The sequence below is a fragment of the Xyrauchen texanus genome, chromosome 42 (assembly GCF_025860055.1).
Source record: "Xyrauchen texanus isolate HMW12.3.18 chromosome 42, RBS_HiC_50CHRs, whole genome shotgun sequence".
Lineage (NCBI taxonomy): Eukaryota > Metazoa > Chordata > Actinopteri > Cypriniformes > Catostomidae > Xyrauchen > Xyrauchen texanus.
Window position 1 is genome coordinate 11,341,637 of NC_068317.1, and position 19,436 is coordinate 11,361,072.

General features: G+C 40.9%; 1 protein-coding gene across 4 annotated transcripts in view; it reads right to left on the bottom strand.

The window, feature by feature from the left end:
• LOC127635342 (E3 ubiquitin-protein ligase HECW1-like) overlaps positions 1-19,436 on the bottom strand; it is a 115,490-nt gene that overhangs the window by 66,786 nt on the left and 29,268 nt on the right. For all 4 annotated transcript variants that reach the window (XM_052115303.1, XM_052115304.1, XM_052115302.1 and 1 more), the window contains one exon: positions 15,144-15,238. In XM_052115303.1, the coding sequence (XP_051971263.1) occupies positions 15,144-15,238 (95 nt within the window). The remainder of the gene's footprint in view (positions 1-15,143; positions 15,239-19,436) is intronic.

Consider the following 19,436-nt stretch of genomic DNA (forward strand, 5'->3'; position numbering starts at 1 on the left):
GTTTATTAAATGATTGATTAATGTCTTTGTGAGTGCAATTTAATCCGTTTGCATCAACATATTCCCTTGCTTTACATATTTGGAGGCACGCTTCTAAAATGTATATTCATTTCAGGGAAACATACAAAAATGACGGGCTATGTCAGGGCCTGGTAGCTCAGCGAGTATTGACTATCACCCCTGGACTCATGAGTTCGAATACAAGGTATGATGACTGACTCCAGCCAGGTCTCCTAAGCAAACAATTTGGCCCAGTTGCTAGAGAGGGTAGAGTCACATGGGGTAACGTCCTCGTGATTAAGTGGTTCTAGCTCTAAATGGGTCGCGTGGTAAATTGTGCATATATCGCGGACAGTAGCATGAGCCTCCACATTCTGTGAGTCTCTGCAGTGTCATGCTCAGCAAGCCACGAGATAAGATGTGTGGACTGACGGTCTGAGAAGCGGAGGCAATTGAGATTTGTCCTCGACTAACCGTGCATTAGTCCTTCAGTCTAGCCTATTAGATTATTAGAGATTCAACAGGTAGCTACTTTCACCCAATAATTCCTTGGTTTCACCAGACTTGTGCTTGGGGACTCAAACATATCATTAAGCCTATCCACTGTTATGTATATGCCATTATAATGGATGCTACCACCCTGAATGTAGTACAAGCATGACAAATAAAAATAGACGGAAATTTTACAACTCAGTCCGTCAGAGTGACGGATAAATATTTATATCTTTTCTGGCCATTTTGAACATTGTCCATAAGAGATACACATAAAATACACATAATTGTCTAAAAGAGGTTTACGGATCACTAAGTAAACCATTTAGTTCAGAAATGCCTCTCAACATTTCATTTTTGTCAATCAACTGATGTTCTGGAAGCACAGACCAGTACAAACCCTTTTCAATCTATATATAAACTACTCAAAACATTCTTTAGAATTTAATAAAAATAGACAGAAGGTGGCAACAAAACGAGAGCAGGTGTTTGGACCACTTTGCACCCAAATCAGATGCAAATCCAGTCCTCTTGACTGTCAAATAGAAAAGCCGTCTCCTAAACTTGGTGGCTGGCCTCCACACAGTGGCTGCACAGCTTTTCACTGATTACTCACAACCACAGACAGATTAAAAGGATCTGCAGGAGGCGTCTTAATTCCAGACCTCCCAATCAATTCAATAAGAGATGAACTGTGTTTCGATGGGATCCCTGGCACGGATGATACATTAGCATCCTACCGCTGTGGGGGATCTAGACTGTTATTACACAAAAGGTGATGAGGCAATTTGAACCACAAATCCGGCTTGATCCTGCCTGATAGATGTGTTTGTTGTGGTTCTGTGGTGGTGTTGCTTGCTTTGAATAATAACTGGATTTTTTGTGTATGGTGCTTGCCAATACAAAACCCAACACCACGACATTAGAGTGGTTGCAAGGGCATTGCTGTGGTGTTGTTAGGGCATTGCTAGGTGGTTGTTAGGGTGCTCTGGGTGCTTGCTAATTAGTTGCTTAATGATTTATAGTAAATCATTTCTGAAAATTAAACGATTTATGATTTTAAGATTTGTAAAGGTTCAAGATTTAAATCACCTCTAAGTGTTGTATGACATTCTGGTCCCAAGACATGATTTGAGTTTTTGAGAATTTTGAGAAAAGGGATTTTTTTCTTTATTTTATTTATCACTTATTTAATGTCTTTTATTTCTCATTGTCAAGCAATATAATTAAAAATATGTCCCCACAAGCATACAATGACTCTAATACACTAAACACTTTTATTGTGTTGAATACAGTATGTCACAAGCAAAGAATTGCCAAAAATAACAAGGTAATTCCAAATTTGTTTTTTGGAGGGGGATGAGTTGTCATAAGTAAATAAGTAAATACCATGGTAAACTAATATTGTAATCATTAAATAACATTGTATGTATCAAAATACCATGGTGTTACCATCTGACAATATCACTGTACCATGGTACCACCACAGTACTTTTTATTAAAAATCTTTTGTAAAGGGCTTATAAAAAATTTATAATAATAATAAAAAAAAAGAAGAGTAACTCAGCAAGTAAAGATGCTGACTACTATCCCGGAGTCGTGAGTTCGAATCCAGGGCGTGCTGAGTGACTCAGCCAGGTCTCCTAAGCAACCAATTTGGCCCGGTTGCTAGGGAGGGTAGGGTCACATGGAGTAACCTCCTCGTGGTCGCTATAATGTGGTTCTCGCTCTCTGTGGGACGCGTGGTGAGTTGTGGGTGGATGCTGCGGAGAATAGCGTGAATCCTCCACAACTCGGTATGTCTCCACGGTAACACGCTCAACAAGTCATGGGATAAGCTGCGCGGGTTGACGGACTCAGACGAGGAGGCATCTGAGAATCGTCCTCCGCCACCCGGATTGAGGTGAGTCACTACGCCGCCATGAGGACTTACAACGCATTGGGAATCGGGCATTCAAAATTGGGGAGAAAATAAATAAATAAATAAAATAATAAAAAGATTAATAATAATAAAAAAAAAACATTTCAAATGAATTCAAGGTATATTGAATAATTTAAGAGTACTGTCTGAACTAATAAAGCGTATTTTGTATAAAGAAGCACAGAGCTCATCAGAAAAGAGATCTATGGTGAATCTCTGTCCTTGTACCAGTGCAGCAGTGAAAGAAGTGCTAACCGTATCTACGGGAAGAGCTGCTGCACACTCATCACCACACATGCAATGCTCTGCTGACAGAAGAGGGTGATTATTTTAAAGACTCCTCTCTTTACTGTGGGAGGACACTAAGGATGCATGTGTGAGTGTGCGCATGTTCCATGCAAGTGTGACGCAAATCTTGAAGCAGCCAATGCACCGAAAAAAGAGACAGAATGAGAGAGAGAGAGAGAGAGAGAGAGAGAGAGACAGGGTGCAGAATGCATAAAGAATACTAATGTTCTAGTGCCACGTGAGAGGAGAGTGCAGCGGGACAGTGAGTCAGTGCAGACCCCAGACAGAGAAGGCTGCACATATACACTCTTCCAATTGCTGTGCGAACACATTTATGGTTGCTTCTTCAACTAAAGCTACTTTTGTGTCTTTTTAAATGTCTTATATATAAATATAAATCTCACTGGCAAACATCAAGTCAAGGATATATTCAAGGGTATACAAAATACATTATGTAAGCAGATTTTTAATGTAAGGTTTAAAAAGGCATTTTTCTTGAAATTCAGGTTGTCACGTTTGTATTGGGGTAGAACAATTGTAATCTTTTTTTGTGGCCAAGACTTTAAAGGTATGTGGCTATAAAGAAATTTACTTTAAAAAATTGATCAAATGTTACTTAAGTGTGTGTATTTAGGATTTTAATTTACTTACTAAATTAGCCTTAGAAACATAAGGGTGTCTGACATTTTGTTACAAAATGTTTCAAATGTCACTTTATTAATCTGCCATTACATGGCATAGAGAAACATTATCCTGTGATCCATGTATATAGACTGTTGGTTGGACCTTGATAGTGGACAAATTAAAGAAACTAATGAGAGTAAATAAAGAGGTTATTTTCTAAACGCTTATTAGAAAGTCTCACTCTTGTTCTTTCTTGCTTTCTTTCAAACACATCCACTTGCAACTCCCAAAAGAGAAACGAAAAAAAAAATGCTGTATTGCATTACACTAAAATTACTTATATAACTAGCGACCAAGCATCTATCATTTCTCACTAAACTATACTGTTCTCTCTGTGAGATACACACTTTTAAATCCAGGCATTAAAACCTTATATCTTCTCTCTTAAAAATCACAAATCAGATTTCTTCAATTTCTCAATTGCTTGAAAAAGTTTGAGAAACCAGTTTTGAGTTTATTTTCGTAACTAATTTTGGTGACAGTAGTGACACAGAAATGACACATTTTGGCTTTACAGTAAATAAAATACAACTAAGAATTCAGAGCTATGAAAGTGTAACCTCTAAATGAGACAAGCTTCCTCTAGATATCAGCGTAATTTCTCTTGGAAAGATCTACCAATGCTGCTTCCTCTTGTCAACAGAAAAACAGCCTCCAAAGTCTCTTTTTGCTGACTACATCAACAAAAGTAATTTGATACTAAAGGACAAATTGAACATACTTGTCACGAACCCCGCTCCCTCGCTCCGCCCCCTTGAGCTCGTATGCTCTTTTTCCTCCCTCGGGCTTCCACGCCCGTTTTGCTCGTTCGAGCTTGCATGCTCGTTTTTGCTCCTACGAGCTCACATGCTCGTAGACTATCTCCCCCCTCGGGCACACATGCACTCCGCGAGCGTACTCGCCGCTTCCCGCCTCATCCAGAACATTATGACCACCTGCACTCGTCCCAATCACCACGTCATTGTTTACACCTGCACTCGCGTCATCTGCACTCCTGTTCATTGTTTACACCTGCACTCGTCACTATATATTTCACACGCATTTGTTTCTCCAGTGTTGGTTATTGTGTTTAGTTTCCCGTATCTTTGCCCCCCGCTAGTCTCGTCTAGTTCTACCCTCCTCTTGTTTACCCCTTAGCTTGCCAGCTCCCCTTGTTCCCCTGTCATTGATCCCGCTAGTCCCGTCTTGTTCTACGCCATAGTTGTTAACTGTTTTCCCGGCTTCGACCTCCCGCTCTCGTTGACCACTCTCTCCCGGATTTGCCCCTTCCTTCCTCTTGATTCCCCGGCTCCGACATCACACTCCCCTTTGACGCCTCTTCACTGGATTTGCCCCTGTTTGTACTTTTGCCTGCACTGCTTTTATTTAATAAAGCAGTTTTTCCCTGACATTGTGACTGTCTCAACTTGTGTTCGCCACAATACTGCATAAATTTGCTACCACCAACCCATCCTGTTCCCAGCTCTGTAGGCTTGGTGAAGAGGGACAAACTGCAGAAAGATATCCTGCCTTGAGAAGGTCTCATTCCAACTGGTAGAAGGGCACTAAATTACATTTAGAATTACAGTGCTAAAAGTCTTCATTGTTCACAAATTCAACAATCCCACTGAGGATTTCTGAAACCTTGACTTGGGGACTGACTGGATGACAGGATAAGGAACGCTGTGGCCATGAACTGACACTGACCACCGGGAAAGATTATTATCGTTAAAGAAAAGGGAGTTTTAAAAAAACAAAAACTAAACTGAAACTATAAACATGCACTACAAAACGAAAGAAAACGTCTGGTTACTGTCATAATCTACGTTCCCTGATAAAGGGAACGAGATGTTGTGTCGATGTAGTGACACTAGGCTCTTGAGAGCCCCCAAACACCTCAGATCTTTGAGAAAAGGCCAATGAGAATTGGTGAGTGGAATTTGCATGCTACTCCACGGGACATAGGGGTATAAAAGGAGCTGGAATGCCCACTCTCATTCAGGATTTGTGCTGAGGAGCCGAGACAAGGTCCCGTCCATTTCATTGGCTAGTACAGCAATTCGAGGGCCACAACATCTAGTTCCCTCCTTCAGGGTTGACAGTAACCGAGATGTTCCCCTTCTGTCACTCACTCGACTTTGTGTCGATGTAGTGACACTAAGGGTCCCTATAGAAAAACACCACAACAAATGAACCATGTTATGTGAACTGCCGATGCAGGTGCAAGCAAGCTGCTGCGTGCGTAACAGCAGGTGCATCAGTCTGCATGTAACCTCCCCAAATGCCCCACAAGACGTCATGTAGTTCCCCACACCCCTGAGGGGGGTAAGCGACGTAACTAGCATGGGAGCAGGCTGTGCCAGCCACAGCCTTTTCTCTCTATGTTTTCTCTCCACAGAGTATTAGATACAGCTGGAGCCATTAACGCTAGTATATGCATCGGGCAAGGTGTTCTTTTCCTTTCCTATTCTTTCAGGGGGAAAATAATTTGCAGAGGCCATATCCTGCACAAAAGGGAGGTAACATGAGGCACGTGGGCTCACCAGCCACACGTGGAAAAGGTGCAGTGGTAGGTCTTGCCTCGATTGGGAGGAGCCCTACAAACATAATGACCGAGGGTAGAGAGAGTTCTGCCCAAGGGAGACATGGTCTGTTGGCAGACTGTAACACGGAAAATACATCACAGGGGGTTACTGGAGGAGTCTGCACCTGTGGAGCACCTATCCCAGTACAGGGCATATTAGCAGTCTTAGTGGGTCTGGCTATGAATTCCTACGCCTGAGCTACAGGGCTAAGGAGGAAGGACATCCAGGGTTCACAGATTCATGAACTCGCATGGGAGAAGCAGCACACGTCTTCACTTCACGGAGGGGAAAGGCGCTATATGAAAGCGATACACCTGGCCAGCTATTCTGTTTTACCAAACTTACCTATTCGTACCTGAAAAAACACGGGACAAAACTGTCTCAACCTGGAGATTGTAAAATCTTGCAAAGGTATTGGGTGTTGCCCAGCCCGCTGCTCTGCAGATGTCTGTAGAGAGGTGCCATTGGCCAGTGCCCATGAGGATGCCACACTCCTTGTAGAGTGTGCTCATATTTCCAAAGGGGTGGGCATGGTCTGGGCCAGGTATGCCAAAGCGATGGCATCCATGATCCAGTGGGCAAGCTTCTGTTTGAAGACAGTGTTCCCTTACCATCGAAGCAGACAAAGAGCTGCCCAGAGCATCTAAAGCTCTGCGTGCAATCCAAATAGATACGCAAAGCAAGCACGGGACACAGCAACGACAGGGCTGGGTCTGCCTCCTCCCGGTGCAGCACTTGCAGGCTCACCACCTGATCCCTGAAGGGTGTCGTGGGAACCTTGGGCACATAGCCCAGCCAGGGTCTCAGGATCACGTGAGAATCTGTCGGACCGATCTCCAGGCAAGTGTCGCTGACAGAACGCTTGCAGGTCCCCAACCCTCTTGATGGAGGTGAGCACAATTAGGAGGGCCATCTTCAAGGAGAGGGCTTTCAGCTCGACTAACTCTAGCAGCAAAAACGGGGCTCTATGAAGGCCCAGGAGGACCATGGAGAGATCCCATGAGGGGAATAGGCATGGTCTAGGAGGATTCAGCCTCAAGACGCCTCTGAGGAACCTGATGATCAGGTCGTGCTTCCTTAGGGACTTACAGTCCACCATGTCTATAGCGGCCACATATACCTTCAAGGTGGAGGGCGACATTGTTTAAAATGCGGGGGGCCCTGGCTGCAAGTACTCGGTGTCTGGTCGCCATGACAACGGCAGTCGTAAACACTGATTATGTGACCCAAAGAGTAGGGAAACCGCTCTTTTTTGACAATGTGGCTACCACAGCCCATTCCGGGTCTGGCAAACACAAAAGGAAACAATGGATTAACCTTCCGACCCTCCACCGGAAGATAGAGTGGTCTGGGTACCAGCTCCGTAGCAGACATCTTTCTCCCTGGGTCATCCGTCTCAGGGGCACTTAGCAGCCTTCCGGGTCCTCGTGCGGGGGCTCTACGCTGGGGCAGAGAACTTGGCTCGAGCTGTGGCAGAGCTGCCTGGGCTTTTGCAGCCTCAGGTGTACGCCCTCAGCGGATCTTGAGCCGAGCCAGGGCAAGATGTTTTGTATGACCTCCGTCTGTTTCTTCACCGTCGAGATCTGCTGGGGAAAGTCCTCAACGGTGTTGCCGAATAGGCTGATCTGGGAAACGGTTGAGTTGAGAAAACAATATTTGTCAACATCCTACATCTCGACCAGATTCAGCCACAGGGAGTGGTCCTGGACCACCAAGGTGGACATTGCCCTCCCGAGTGCTTGCGCCGTGACCTTCCTCGCCCGGAGCACAGCTCCTGCAGCACATCGGGATCTGGACTACCCACATGCAGCTCTTTCAGTGCCTTGGCCTGTTGTACTTGCAGGAGGGCCATGACATGCAGGGCAGAAGCGGCCTGTCCAGCAGCACTGTAGGCGGCGCCCCGAACTCAGGAACCAATCATCTAGCCACAAGTGCTCAGGGAAGGATGGAGGGTTTCAGTCCAACCTGACTCTTGCAGCGGCCTGGGAAAGCATGTCTGTCAGCTCTGCGCCGGCCTCAGACTGGGCGAGCACACCCAAAGGTGGAAGCCCAGTTGATTCCTCAGTGTCCGACATCGCCAGTGCACTCTCCGATACAGCAACGTTCACTTTAGTGTGCTGCTCTAATAGAGGAAAATATAATCTTTGCAGAAATATATACTCTTTTAGTAGCACTGTCGAAGTGCCCAGGGGAGTAATCTGTACTAATCGTGCAGAAGGAGAGAAAGCCACTTGAATGCTCCATATATCCAACAGAATACGCTTCTTTCAGAGGTGAATAGAACAGCAGTGGGATTCAGCTCGCTGATACACAACTGCTCGGCTCTGAAGAAAAAATCTGAATGAGAGTGGGCATTCAAGCTCCTTTTATACCCGTATGTCCAGGGGAGTGTCATGCAAATTCCACTCACCAAGTCTCATTGGCCTTTTCTCAAAGATCTAAGGTGTTTTGGGCTCTCAAGAGTGACCGGTAGTGTCACCCATAGTGTCACTACATCGAAACAACGTCGAGTGAGTGACAGAAGGAGAACTAAATAGAATCAGGAGAAAATTAATTTTGCCTGCATACGTGATGTTTAGAGGCATGTAAATCTGGGGGAGGGGCTCTGAACATCAAAATAAACCACCATGTGAGAAAACACTTGGCATCTCAGAAACATTGCAAAGACATAACAAAAGAAATTGGAGCCTCATTTAGTTGACCTCAAACATAACTTCTGAATCTATTTCATTGCATGGACTTTGGAAACTTTGGCAAATTAGAGACTAGATTTTCTCTGGTGCGGGACGTTTTTCTCAAGACCCGTGTGATTCCAGTCCATGCTGCTGAGAAGATGTTTGTGTAGTGATAGGTAAATGTATTGACAAAGGTACAATTATTGCACATTTGATCATATTAGCAAATGCTGCAGTAAGCTGTGCTGTTGTGATTTTTTTTTTACTTTGATGGTATTATTTTGAGCATGAGTAACTTCTGATCAAGTTTCATCACATGCAGGGTATACTTTTTGCATCATGAACAAACAATAAACAATATTTTTGGTAACATTTTACAATAAGGTTCCTTTTGTTAACATTGGTTAATGCATTAGGCATCATGAACTATACATATTTACGATAATGTTAATTTATAAAAATACAATTGTTAATTGTTTGTTCATATCAGTTCATACTGCATTGTCTAAAGCATAAACATACACAACTTTTAATTTAAAAAAAGGTATTAGAATATTTTTAAAATTAACATTGGCCAATGCCAAATGCCAATGCAGTAAAAGTATTGTTTATTGTTATAGTTCATGTTTACTAATGTATTCAACTAACATTAACAAATAAAAACTTTTTTGTAGTATTAAAATTTTTTATAGCATTTATTAATCTTGCTTAATGGTAATTTATCAATCTATATTTGTTCATTCGTGTTCATTTTACTCATACTCGTACTTGTATATGCTGGAATTAACAACACCTACAGCACATATTTATGTTAGTTAATGTTAGTTTATAATAACTAATATAACATTTTAACAAATGCAACCTTATTGTAAAGTTTTACAGATATATTGTAGAGTTATAACATACGAAAACTAAACCAAATTAAGACTTAATAAAAACTATTTACGTGCCATTAAAACTAAAACTAAACCAAACTTGAAAACCAAAACACTAAACTAAATAAAATAAAAAAATGAATGCAATTTTCTAAATTACAATAACCCTGCCACCAGGGCCATGTCAATGATAATAAAGATAATAATTATATATATATACACATACATATATGTATGTGTATATATATACTCATGTATACTATACATATATGTATGTGTATATATATATATATATATGTATATATATATATATATATATATATATAAAATACTGAGCAAAATTTTAGGCACTTAAAATGTTTCACAAAAACATTTGTCTTCAGATCTTCAGCTTTAGTGTGTCAATAGGAAAAATACATTTTAGACTCCCAAACATTACTTTTGCAAATAGAAAAGATTAGAATAGAAGAACCGGTTGGTCTGCAAGAGATGGCATTGCCCCTACAGAGCCCCCCACTGAACAATGTGTCTGAGATTACAAGAAGAGACAACAGCAATTGAGACAGCCTAAATAAATAGAAGAACTGTGGTAAATTCTCCATGAAGCTTGGAACATCCTATCTGCCAACAACCAAGAAAAACTGTGTCCAGGTGTATCTAGGAGAATTGGTGCAGTTTTAAATGGAAAGGTGGTCACACCAAATATTGATGTAGCTGTTTTATGTTTACTGGACATTGTACGATGTTAACTGAAAAATATTATTTTTGAAGACATCCTCACTATGCATCATTGCCTAAAACTTTTGCACAGTACTGCACATATATGTTTGTTTTCTGAAGAAAATCTAAGCATAGTACTGACACACAACACTGTTGTTCTTTCTATCTTGGAACCTAAAATGCTAAAAATAAAAACATCTTACAGTTAGGATCAGGTGTGCTGTGTAAGAGCTCTAAATTGAGGTGCTGACCAATTAAATGCATTCATGGATAAAGCTGCTGAAGATATGCAAATATGCAGAAAACTAGGCAAAAAATAAATGCCCGATAAAGCTTTATAAAGAAAATCTCCAGCATAAGTACAAACCAGGTCAGAATTGTGTTTTGGAGAAATATTGCCACTGAAACTCACATGTTGAATTGAATGTAGGGGCAAATTATTATTATTATTATTATTATTATTATTATTTATTTGTAACATCTGATTTACTTTAGTAATTATATAAAATGTAATTACAATAATAATTTTTATTTTTACTTATCATTCAGATGGAGAATTAATATTAATGAATTGATTCAAAAGTCTTTCATATAGAAAAATGCCCCTGAAATGCAAATTCAGGAGGCAAATTTTGCCCAGTAAGAAAAAAGTGTTTTCTGAAAACTTTCTGAAACTGCTGCAAACTCTATTTGTAATAGTCTGATATAAAGCAAAATGTTATCTGCAATGTCAGTGTGTCCAATGTCAAGTAGAACATTCACATAATGTAAAATTATGACAAAATAACTATGAGCATTTGGCCATATACTGTACTTAACTATAGTCATTTTCAAAACTTTCAAAAATTATTTTGTAACTATGGTATTTCAAGCAAATAATGGCATCTACCTTCACCCAGCCAGGTATCCAGGTGACAGCATCCTCCCTCTTCCTTCTCAAGGTCTGACCGGGCGACATTAGTCCAAATTCAGCTCGCCCCGGGTGCTACTTTAGAATCAGAGCCCGGGCTAAAGGAGCACGGCCACAAAGATGAGTCACTCTCGCTTTGCTATCCATTAATGTGTTTGCAAGACTCCTCTGCTATTCAGCGAAATCTATCTGCTTTACCTGACCCAAGGCTTTTCCACCTCTGCTTCCGCTGAGGTTATTTTTACACTGTACGCCCTGAGAAAGGGCACTGCTGTTGAGATCAAGTTTTCTGTCCCTCAGCATTTCTGAAGTCCACGCCAGCACAAAGGCAGCGAGGGTGCGGAAACTCAATCTCATGCTTTGGCTTAGTGCTAACAAAGGGTTGTTTCGGGGTGCTAATGCTGAAAGTCGTGATTATTAACAGTCTGGGAGGGAAATACAGGGTTTCAGTGATCTTGAGATCTCAAAGACAAGCACATATTTATTCTTTCTCATTGATGGGTCCACGAGGCAGGAAGGTAATTTCAGCAGGTATTTCAGCAACTAAAAATAGCTTACTGCCTAATGATTGTACCTTGTACTGAGGTGGGGTTGACCTTTAAATCCATTCAACAATCTAATGTATTAATGCAAAGAGAAGGGCAAACCATTTTACACATCTAAGCATGATCTGAACAAGACAAGTTGTGCAAAATGCCCTGATAATTCACCCAAAAATGAAAATGTTCTCATCATTTACTCATCCTCATGCCATCCCAGATGTGTATTATATTCTTTATTCTACATAATGCAATTTAAGATTTTTTTGAATTATTTCTCAGCTCTGTTGGTCCATAAATTGCAAGTGATCCAGAACTTTGAATCTCCAACAATAATGCCAGCATAAATGTAATCCATGAGACTCCAGTGTTTAAATACATGTCCTTAGAAGAGATATGATAGATGTGGATGAGAACCAGTTCAATATTTAAGTCCTTTTTTCAATGAATTCTCTATCTACCCATTAGGAGAACATGAAAGTGAAAATTAAGATTTGTAGTAAAAAAATGGACCTAAAAATGTATCTGTTTTACCCAATACATTCATATCGCTTCAGAAGATAAGGATTTTACCAATGAAGTCTTCTGGATTACATCTATGCGGACGTTATGACTGAATTTTATGTTTTGTATCCAGTCAAGACTTAAATGCAAGATAAACTTGTTCATGCATTCATCACCAGTAGGGTGGACTACTGCAATTGTCTCCTCACCGCATCTACCTTCCAAAAACGACCATTAGACACCTGCAGCTCATTCAGAATGACGCTGCCAGGATTCTCACCCAAACCAAAAAATCTGAGTGTATTAATCCAGTCCTCAGGTCTTTACATTGGCTTCCAGTTACATTTAGAATCGATTTTAAAGTACTATTACTCATTTATAAAATGCTTAATAGCCTAGGACCTAAATATATTACAGATATGCTTATTGAATATTAACCTAACAGACCTCTCAGATCATTAGGATCAAGTCAGTTAGACATACAGAGGGTTTACTCAAAACAAGGTTAGACAGCATTTAGCTAGTATGCCACCCGCTGCTGGAATCAGCTTCCAGAAGAGGTCAGATGTGCTCCAACAGTAGCCACATTCAAATCCAGATTGAAAACACATCTGTGCATTTATTCACTGAGCTCTGTGCTGCACTTACTGACTGCACTGCATCATTTTATTTCTGTATTCTTTTTTGTTTTATCCATTTTAATAATGTTACATTATTTTTTAAATTCAATTGATTACTTTTTAATCTCATTTCTTGTTCTTAATTGGTTTTAAAATGTATTTGTTCATGTATTTTCTTTACCATTCATATGTAAAGCACTTTGAATTGCCACTGTGTATGAAATGTGCTATATAAATAAACTTGTCTTGCATTTATGCGATTTGGAGCTTCAAAGTTCTACAGAGTTGAGATATTCTTCTAAAAATCTTTGTTTGTGTTCTGCAGAAGAAAGAAAGTCATACACATCTGGGATGAGGGTGAATAAATGATGATAATTGTCACCGAGTTCACAGTGTAATTATTTTTCTAGTAATATCAGCTGCATAAAAATACAGTTTTATTCTACATGGAGCTGGGCTGTGTAATGGGTGCCAACATATTGAATTCACATGACCAGGCAAATACTCACTTTATCTCCCTATTATTGAACACTTTATAACATGAAACAAATATATAAAGCTAATTTATGCATAGTGTATTTATATACATCAGAAAACCATTGATTTGCTGCAACCATGCTACTAGACATTAGTAGTTCGAGACGAGTGCCAGCACAACAAAAAGAAAACATAACCCAGTGCACCTTAAAGTACCTTTTTAATAGTTAAATATTTGTCAAATGCAATGCATACAACAAATGCAACTTCTCTTCTTAAAGAGTGACATTTGAACTAGGGCTGTTGATTTAATGCGTCAGTGGGATTACATTTATGAAACAATAACGTGTTGAAAAAATTAAGCGATAAATACTGTGCCCGGACCGTAATAAGGAACATTCCTGCCAACGGAGCATATATATCAGAATTATTGATTCTGATTGCAATGTGTGCATTAAAACCATTTAATGCACAGGTAGTTACAGTCAGTTTTAATCACCGTTCTATGTTAAGGTGCCCATTCTGCTGTCCTCTGTAATGAGACACTGTGAGAGTTTAATGTCTCTATTCAAATGGCCTCCGGACACAAATATAGTCTCAGAGCTGGCATTAACTGTCACATCACATAACAACATCATAAAATCATACAGTGCTGTCTTAAATTAATCTGTGAAGTGTTACGGGAAACACGGAAAAGACAACAGTGTTCATCAGCCCCGTATTACTCCCCCAAAGCACTTGTAATTGAGGAAAGTGTGGTTTGACAGTCAGCTGTTTTGTAAAGAGGGGGAAAGAGGGTAAACGGGACCCATTAAATGTGTCTTTCGCTGTCCGGCAAGACGAATTAAACTGTAATATGATAAACATTATCTAAAATTGCTGCACTGCGCAACATGTATGATAGAGGTTGCCCCGCGATAACATATCCCTTACTGAAGTTCTGAACGGAGACTGTTTCATAGCACGCAGCCTTTTGAGCAAGACCACATAGGAATTTTATTCTTAATTCAATCAATCGTGTAGCCTTAATGGATACCATATGGATGTCTCAAAGTTGAAGGTCTGCAGGATTGGAGCGTTTTGGATGGTTTTCTTCTAGTTTTGTACAGTAAGTGCTACTTTTACAACTATCACATCAGCAATGTTATACTCTTATACTTTCATGTTTCAAGTCTGCAACTAGACTTCAACAAAGCCTCTAAATGTGCACCATGTGACATCTTCTATGTTCCAGATAGTTTCTCTCCTTCAGAGAGAAAAATCTGAGTATCAGAGACTTTTGAAGAATCTGCAATTGGGGCTATTTCCACTTGACCTGACCATTCAAATTAGTTTTGTTTGTGTAACCTAATGTATGCGGATTGATTCAGTAATGTTAAATAATATTTCTGACTTAAATACAGCCGGTTAATTTAGTAGCGGAAAGTGTAAAAACAGAAAAATAAATATGAAGGCATTGTTATTTCAGTAAATCCTCTGTCATGCTCAATGGCATATCCTTATTTGAGAACTGGTGTAAGCTGAAGCAACCTGAACCACGGCCTGTGTTCAATCAGGTGAACTAATTTATTCCTCTGGTGAAATAATGAACTTAATGCACCATTATAACATCTTTAGCCAACCATTTCGAACACATGGTTCATAGCCTTTGACCCGTGTATTTGTGTCGCATCACAATCAACTCTTCCGGATGCCAGTTTGCTATGATTGTGACTCAGTGGAGAGGTTGTTTAATGCTGACTTTACATGGGATTCCTGCCAGCTGTCATAAGGTCAGTCTCATCCCTGACCCCTCCCTGACCTGTGCGACATTATCGGTCACAATGTATTAAGCCACAAACCACAATGTGAAGGGTGTATCTGTGTTTACTCACAGAGGCAGAGGGGTTCCGCACTATCACGCTGGGTGTAGTGGCTCTAAGCGCTCCAGTCAATCCATGGTAATATTTGAAACAAACCTTCGTCTCAGCTGTGTATGAGAGGGAGAGAAAGACAACAGAATAAGATGAAAATATCCTTCCCCTCTCAAACTCATAATGCATTCAGTGTATTACATCTGCTGTTGTCATGTATAATGACTCCAAAGGAGTGCTGTGCTGTCACGGAGGTATTTATAACACTTATGAAGTAATGACTTGTAAATGACTTATGTGCCATGTACAGAGAACAAAAACTTAAAGCAGATGGACTGTGCTCCTCCAGGTGAGCTGGCTGAGCTAAATATGTCCCCTTATTTAGTTACTACACCTTCTAAAAATGGAGGAAGCATGACTGGCCAACTTCCCCTGCTGCTCACACCTGGCTTGATGTCATCAGAATAATTTCTTTCCTAACTGTTCCCATTTGCTCAGAGACTAAAAAAATAATGCACCTCAACATACAGTGGCCTCAGAAGATATTTGGACACTTAAGAAACACTTCTAAAAGTTTGGAAGTAATTTCATCAGACGGAAAAATATCAAACCAAGTGCCGTTTATTTGAAAGAAAGAATATATTTTTTTAGGTTTTTAATAATAATAATACTAAAATAAAAAATACTGTAAACTGTTCAAATTGAAAAGAAAAAGTATTTGGACACATTATTGGTACATTATTGGTGCCTGTGATTAGAAGCATAGTTTCATATTAGTTTGCTGTGTGGACATCATTTGACATCGCTGAGGCTTCTATATCTTTCATTCCAAATATATCTTTTACTCTTTCAAGACTTTTGACCAACTTTACATGCTTTTGAGAAAACTATTTCTTTGGGGTTTTACAGAAAGAAGCGTTCTGTTACATCACGTAAACGTAACTGCAGCCGTTTAAGTGATAAAAGGCCATTAAGAGAAAGTGCTTTATCACACATGGTTTCTATCATCAAAAACAGCTTTTATGTATTTATGTTAATGCATAAGTGGCGTTTAAATGTTTTTGAAGAGTGCACATATGTGTATATGCTCAAGTGCGTCAGGGGAACACCGAAGTCTGATATAGAGGCAAACCACACTATTGCAGCAATGCATCTGTCACATGACATGGCACATGACAGCTGTTTTCATGCATTAAACAGCTTTCTGGTGTATGTGTAAATGACATATTATAATTTGATATTCACTAAGTTATTATTCTATCCCCTACGTAATGTCATTAGCAACAGATCTATTCTGTTGAACCAACATTGGCTGAATGATGGATGTGCAATATAGTTACAACAGTTTCGGGAACAGTCATGTCTAGCTAGTTAAATTTTCCAATGATGCATCATACTACGGTGATTAAGTGTGTTACGTCGTTGTATGAGAAAAGCACCCCTGGTTGTCAAACATGTCTATAGCTAATGTGTTGAACTACACCTGTGTTTACTCTGCTAGGACAATTGGTTAAAAAGTAATTGCAAAACTGACAAAAAAAAAACAATACATACATAAGCAGGCCTATAGGTTTTCAAAAGTTAAAAGTTAAAATGTATCTCATTCACCAGAGATGGAGCAGGTATGATGTGTTGTGTTAAATCAAATTAAAATGTAATTAATTACAGTAATCTAATAATTTTTAGTAAAAAGAAAATAAATACTGTAATGCATTGAATTTCCCTTGAGCTGGACAACCACTTAAGACCGCTCTCCAGCCCGATAGGGAGGCGTCTGACGTTATCAACTTGCGACCGAAAGATGCACCTAGGGTGGGACCCAAGGTGAGGAACTGGGGTCTGAACCACATAGAGAGTGTACGTAGGCTGCGGTGCGTAACCCTTATCTGCCTTAGGGGACTGGCCCTTGGATGAAATCCCCTGGCTTTGAGCCACAATTGAAACGGTCTCATGTGCAGAAGGCCAAAGGGATCACAGAGGACGCAGATGCCATGAGAACTAGTATCCATTGATACTGAAGATCAGTGCAATATTGGCCTAGCCTGACTTTGCTCAGGGTGTTCTGAATGGTCTCGATTCGAGCGGGAGACAATCAATTTTGACACTTCCTTTTGAGGGGATGTCGATGTCGCGACTACAACGGAACACCCAACATTTCGCTGGAAACTGCTAACCCCGAAACACCAGAGGCGGCAGGAATGTAGAAGCTTCGTGGGGGTATCGGGAAAGTGCAGGTGGATGTTTCACGTGCCCCCGTCCTGAGTGGGGCTACCCCTTGCTGGGCGCAATACTGTCAGGACTTTCTCTTTCTGGAGATAATAGTCCTGAGGTCTTGCTTTGGAGGCTGCTGAGGGTGACGAGCCGGTCCCCAGTCCTCATGAGGGGGAGCGTGATCTGCCACACTTTGTTTCTGAGCCTCCTTTCTAGAAGGACCGGGGTGGGGCTGGGTGGCTGGCGACCCCTCCTCCTGAGTGCGGCGAGGAAGGAATTGCCCAAAGGATTCCTCGTGACTCTTCACCTCCTGAAACCTGTTGATGACTGTGTTCATCGAGTCACCGAACAGGCCAGATGGTGAAACCTGGGCATCAAGAAGGAACACTTTGTCCTTATCTCTGATTCCCGAAAGGTTCAACCATAAATGTCTCTCCATGCTGACCAAAGCAGCCATCGACCGGCCAATGGCACGAGCCATCTGTTTGGTCGCACGGAGAGACAGATCCGTGGCTCGATGAAGCTCTGAAAAAGCCTCTTCGTCAATCCCGCACTCAGGTCCTTCAACAGATCAGCCTGGTACGCCTGACCTGCTGCCTGATAAGCTTTCCCCACCAGCGTAGAGGTGGTCATGCACGGCTTTGTGGGGAGAGTAGGTCTTTTTAATTACGATGCCGAGCCAGGCGAGAGATAACCCGCGAGTGTCTCTTCTACCTGCTGCATCATCGAATACCCCCGTGCCTCAGCACCCACGATGGTTGAATATGTCCCCCATGAATGCGAAAGCTCATCATGGAGGTCTTCAAAGAAGGGAAGGATCTGATTTTGCGTTCCCTTCCCCTGGCCACCAGACAGAAATCTGTCCTCTAGTTTAGAGCATTTGGGGGTCTCTTGTTCGTGTGGCCAGTCTAACTGTAATCTGGCCACCGCACGAGTAACCACCTCGAGTAATTTCTCAACCGCTTTACTATCATGTGAGGAACGCTCAGATGTAGGTAGCTCAAAATCCGCGGATTCAAGATATTCAACATCCCCCCTCACGAACCGAAGAGAGGCCGGGGCGCACTTCGAGATCATGAGAAGGACCGGTTGGATCTGGAGAGAGAGCGAGCAATAGGGACGGACCTGTCTCTCGCTCTTCAGCCAGATCCTTACTAGAGCCCCACGATGGAATGGTGGGCGCTGGCTCTCGGAAGTAAGCGAGACGAGTGCAAAACATTTTCACTGTAAACAGCTCGCAATGCTCGCACCCGCCCCACCCCAGAGCATCATACTCTTCCCCCAAAGACACAAAACAAAACTGGTGTGTGTCTGCTTCAGCCATATGGCATAAAAACGGAAACACACACCGTTTGCCTTTCTTATTGACAAATTTCATATTTGGGAAGAAAACTTTTTTCTGCACACTGCCTAACAAATCTAACTCCTATCAGAGGAAAGTAGAAAGTTTGACAGGCTTGAGGAGCACAACACACACAGAATGGTCTGAAGACAAAAGACCTGACGATGCACCTGTGCTGCATCTATTTATAGCCCCTGGTATCGGTGCATCCTGATGATGTCAACAGCAGAGGCTATAAATTGCAGTCAATTTCATTGATGTGTTGCACACACATTCACAGCTGGTCACTCCTAAAAGACGTTCCCAAAGCGCTAAATCAAAGTGTAGCTTTTGATAGGGAACATAACATTATGTTCATGCTGAATATATGACTTGCCTGTAATGATGAAAAAGGAGGAAATATAGGCACTATCTTGAATTTGTGAAGTGAAAAAACAAAAACTTTTAGATGAAATTTTATGTGAAAAATATGTTTGATACTTCTAAAAGTGCTTTTAGAAAGTAACGTCATGGCATGTGATTACTTTTTTTGATTAAGTAATTAATCAGTAATCTTAATTTAATTATTAGTTAGTTTTGGATTTTTTTGTGTACCTTACCCAACACTGGTCATGTTACATACTTTGAAACTGGAAAGTGTTATAAACTATGCATGATTTATATGTTAATTCTGTCTTTCAACTCATGAACCACACACCCCAATATTCAAACAAACAATAAATAATGATCCAGTCGAATCACACATTCTCAAAATTGAATTC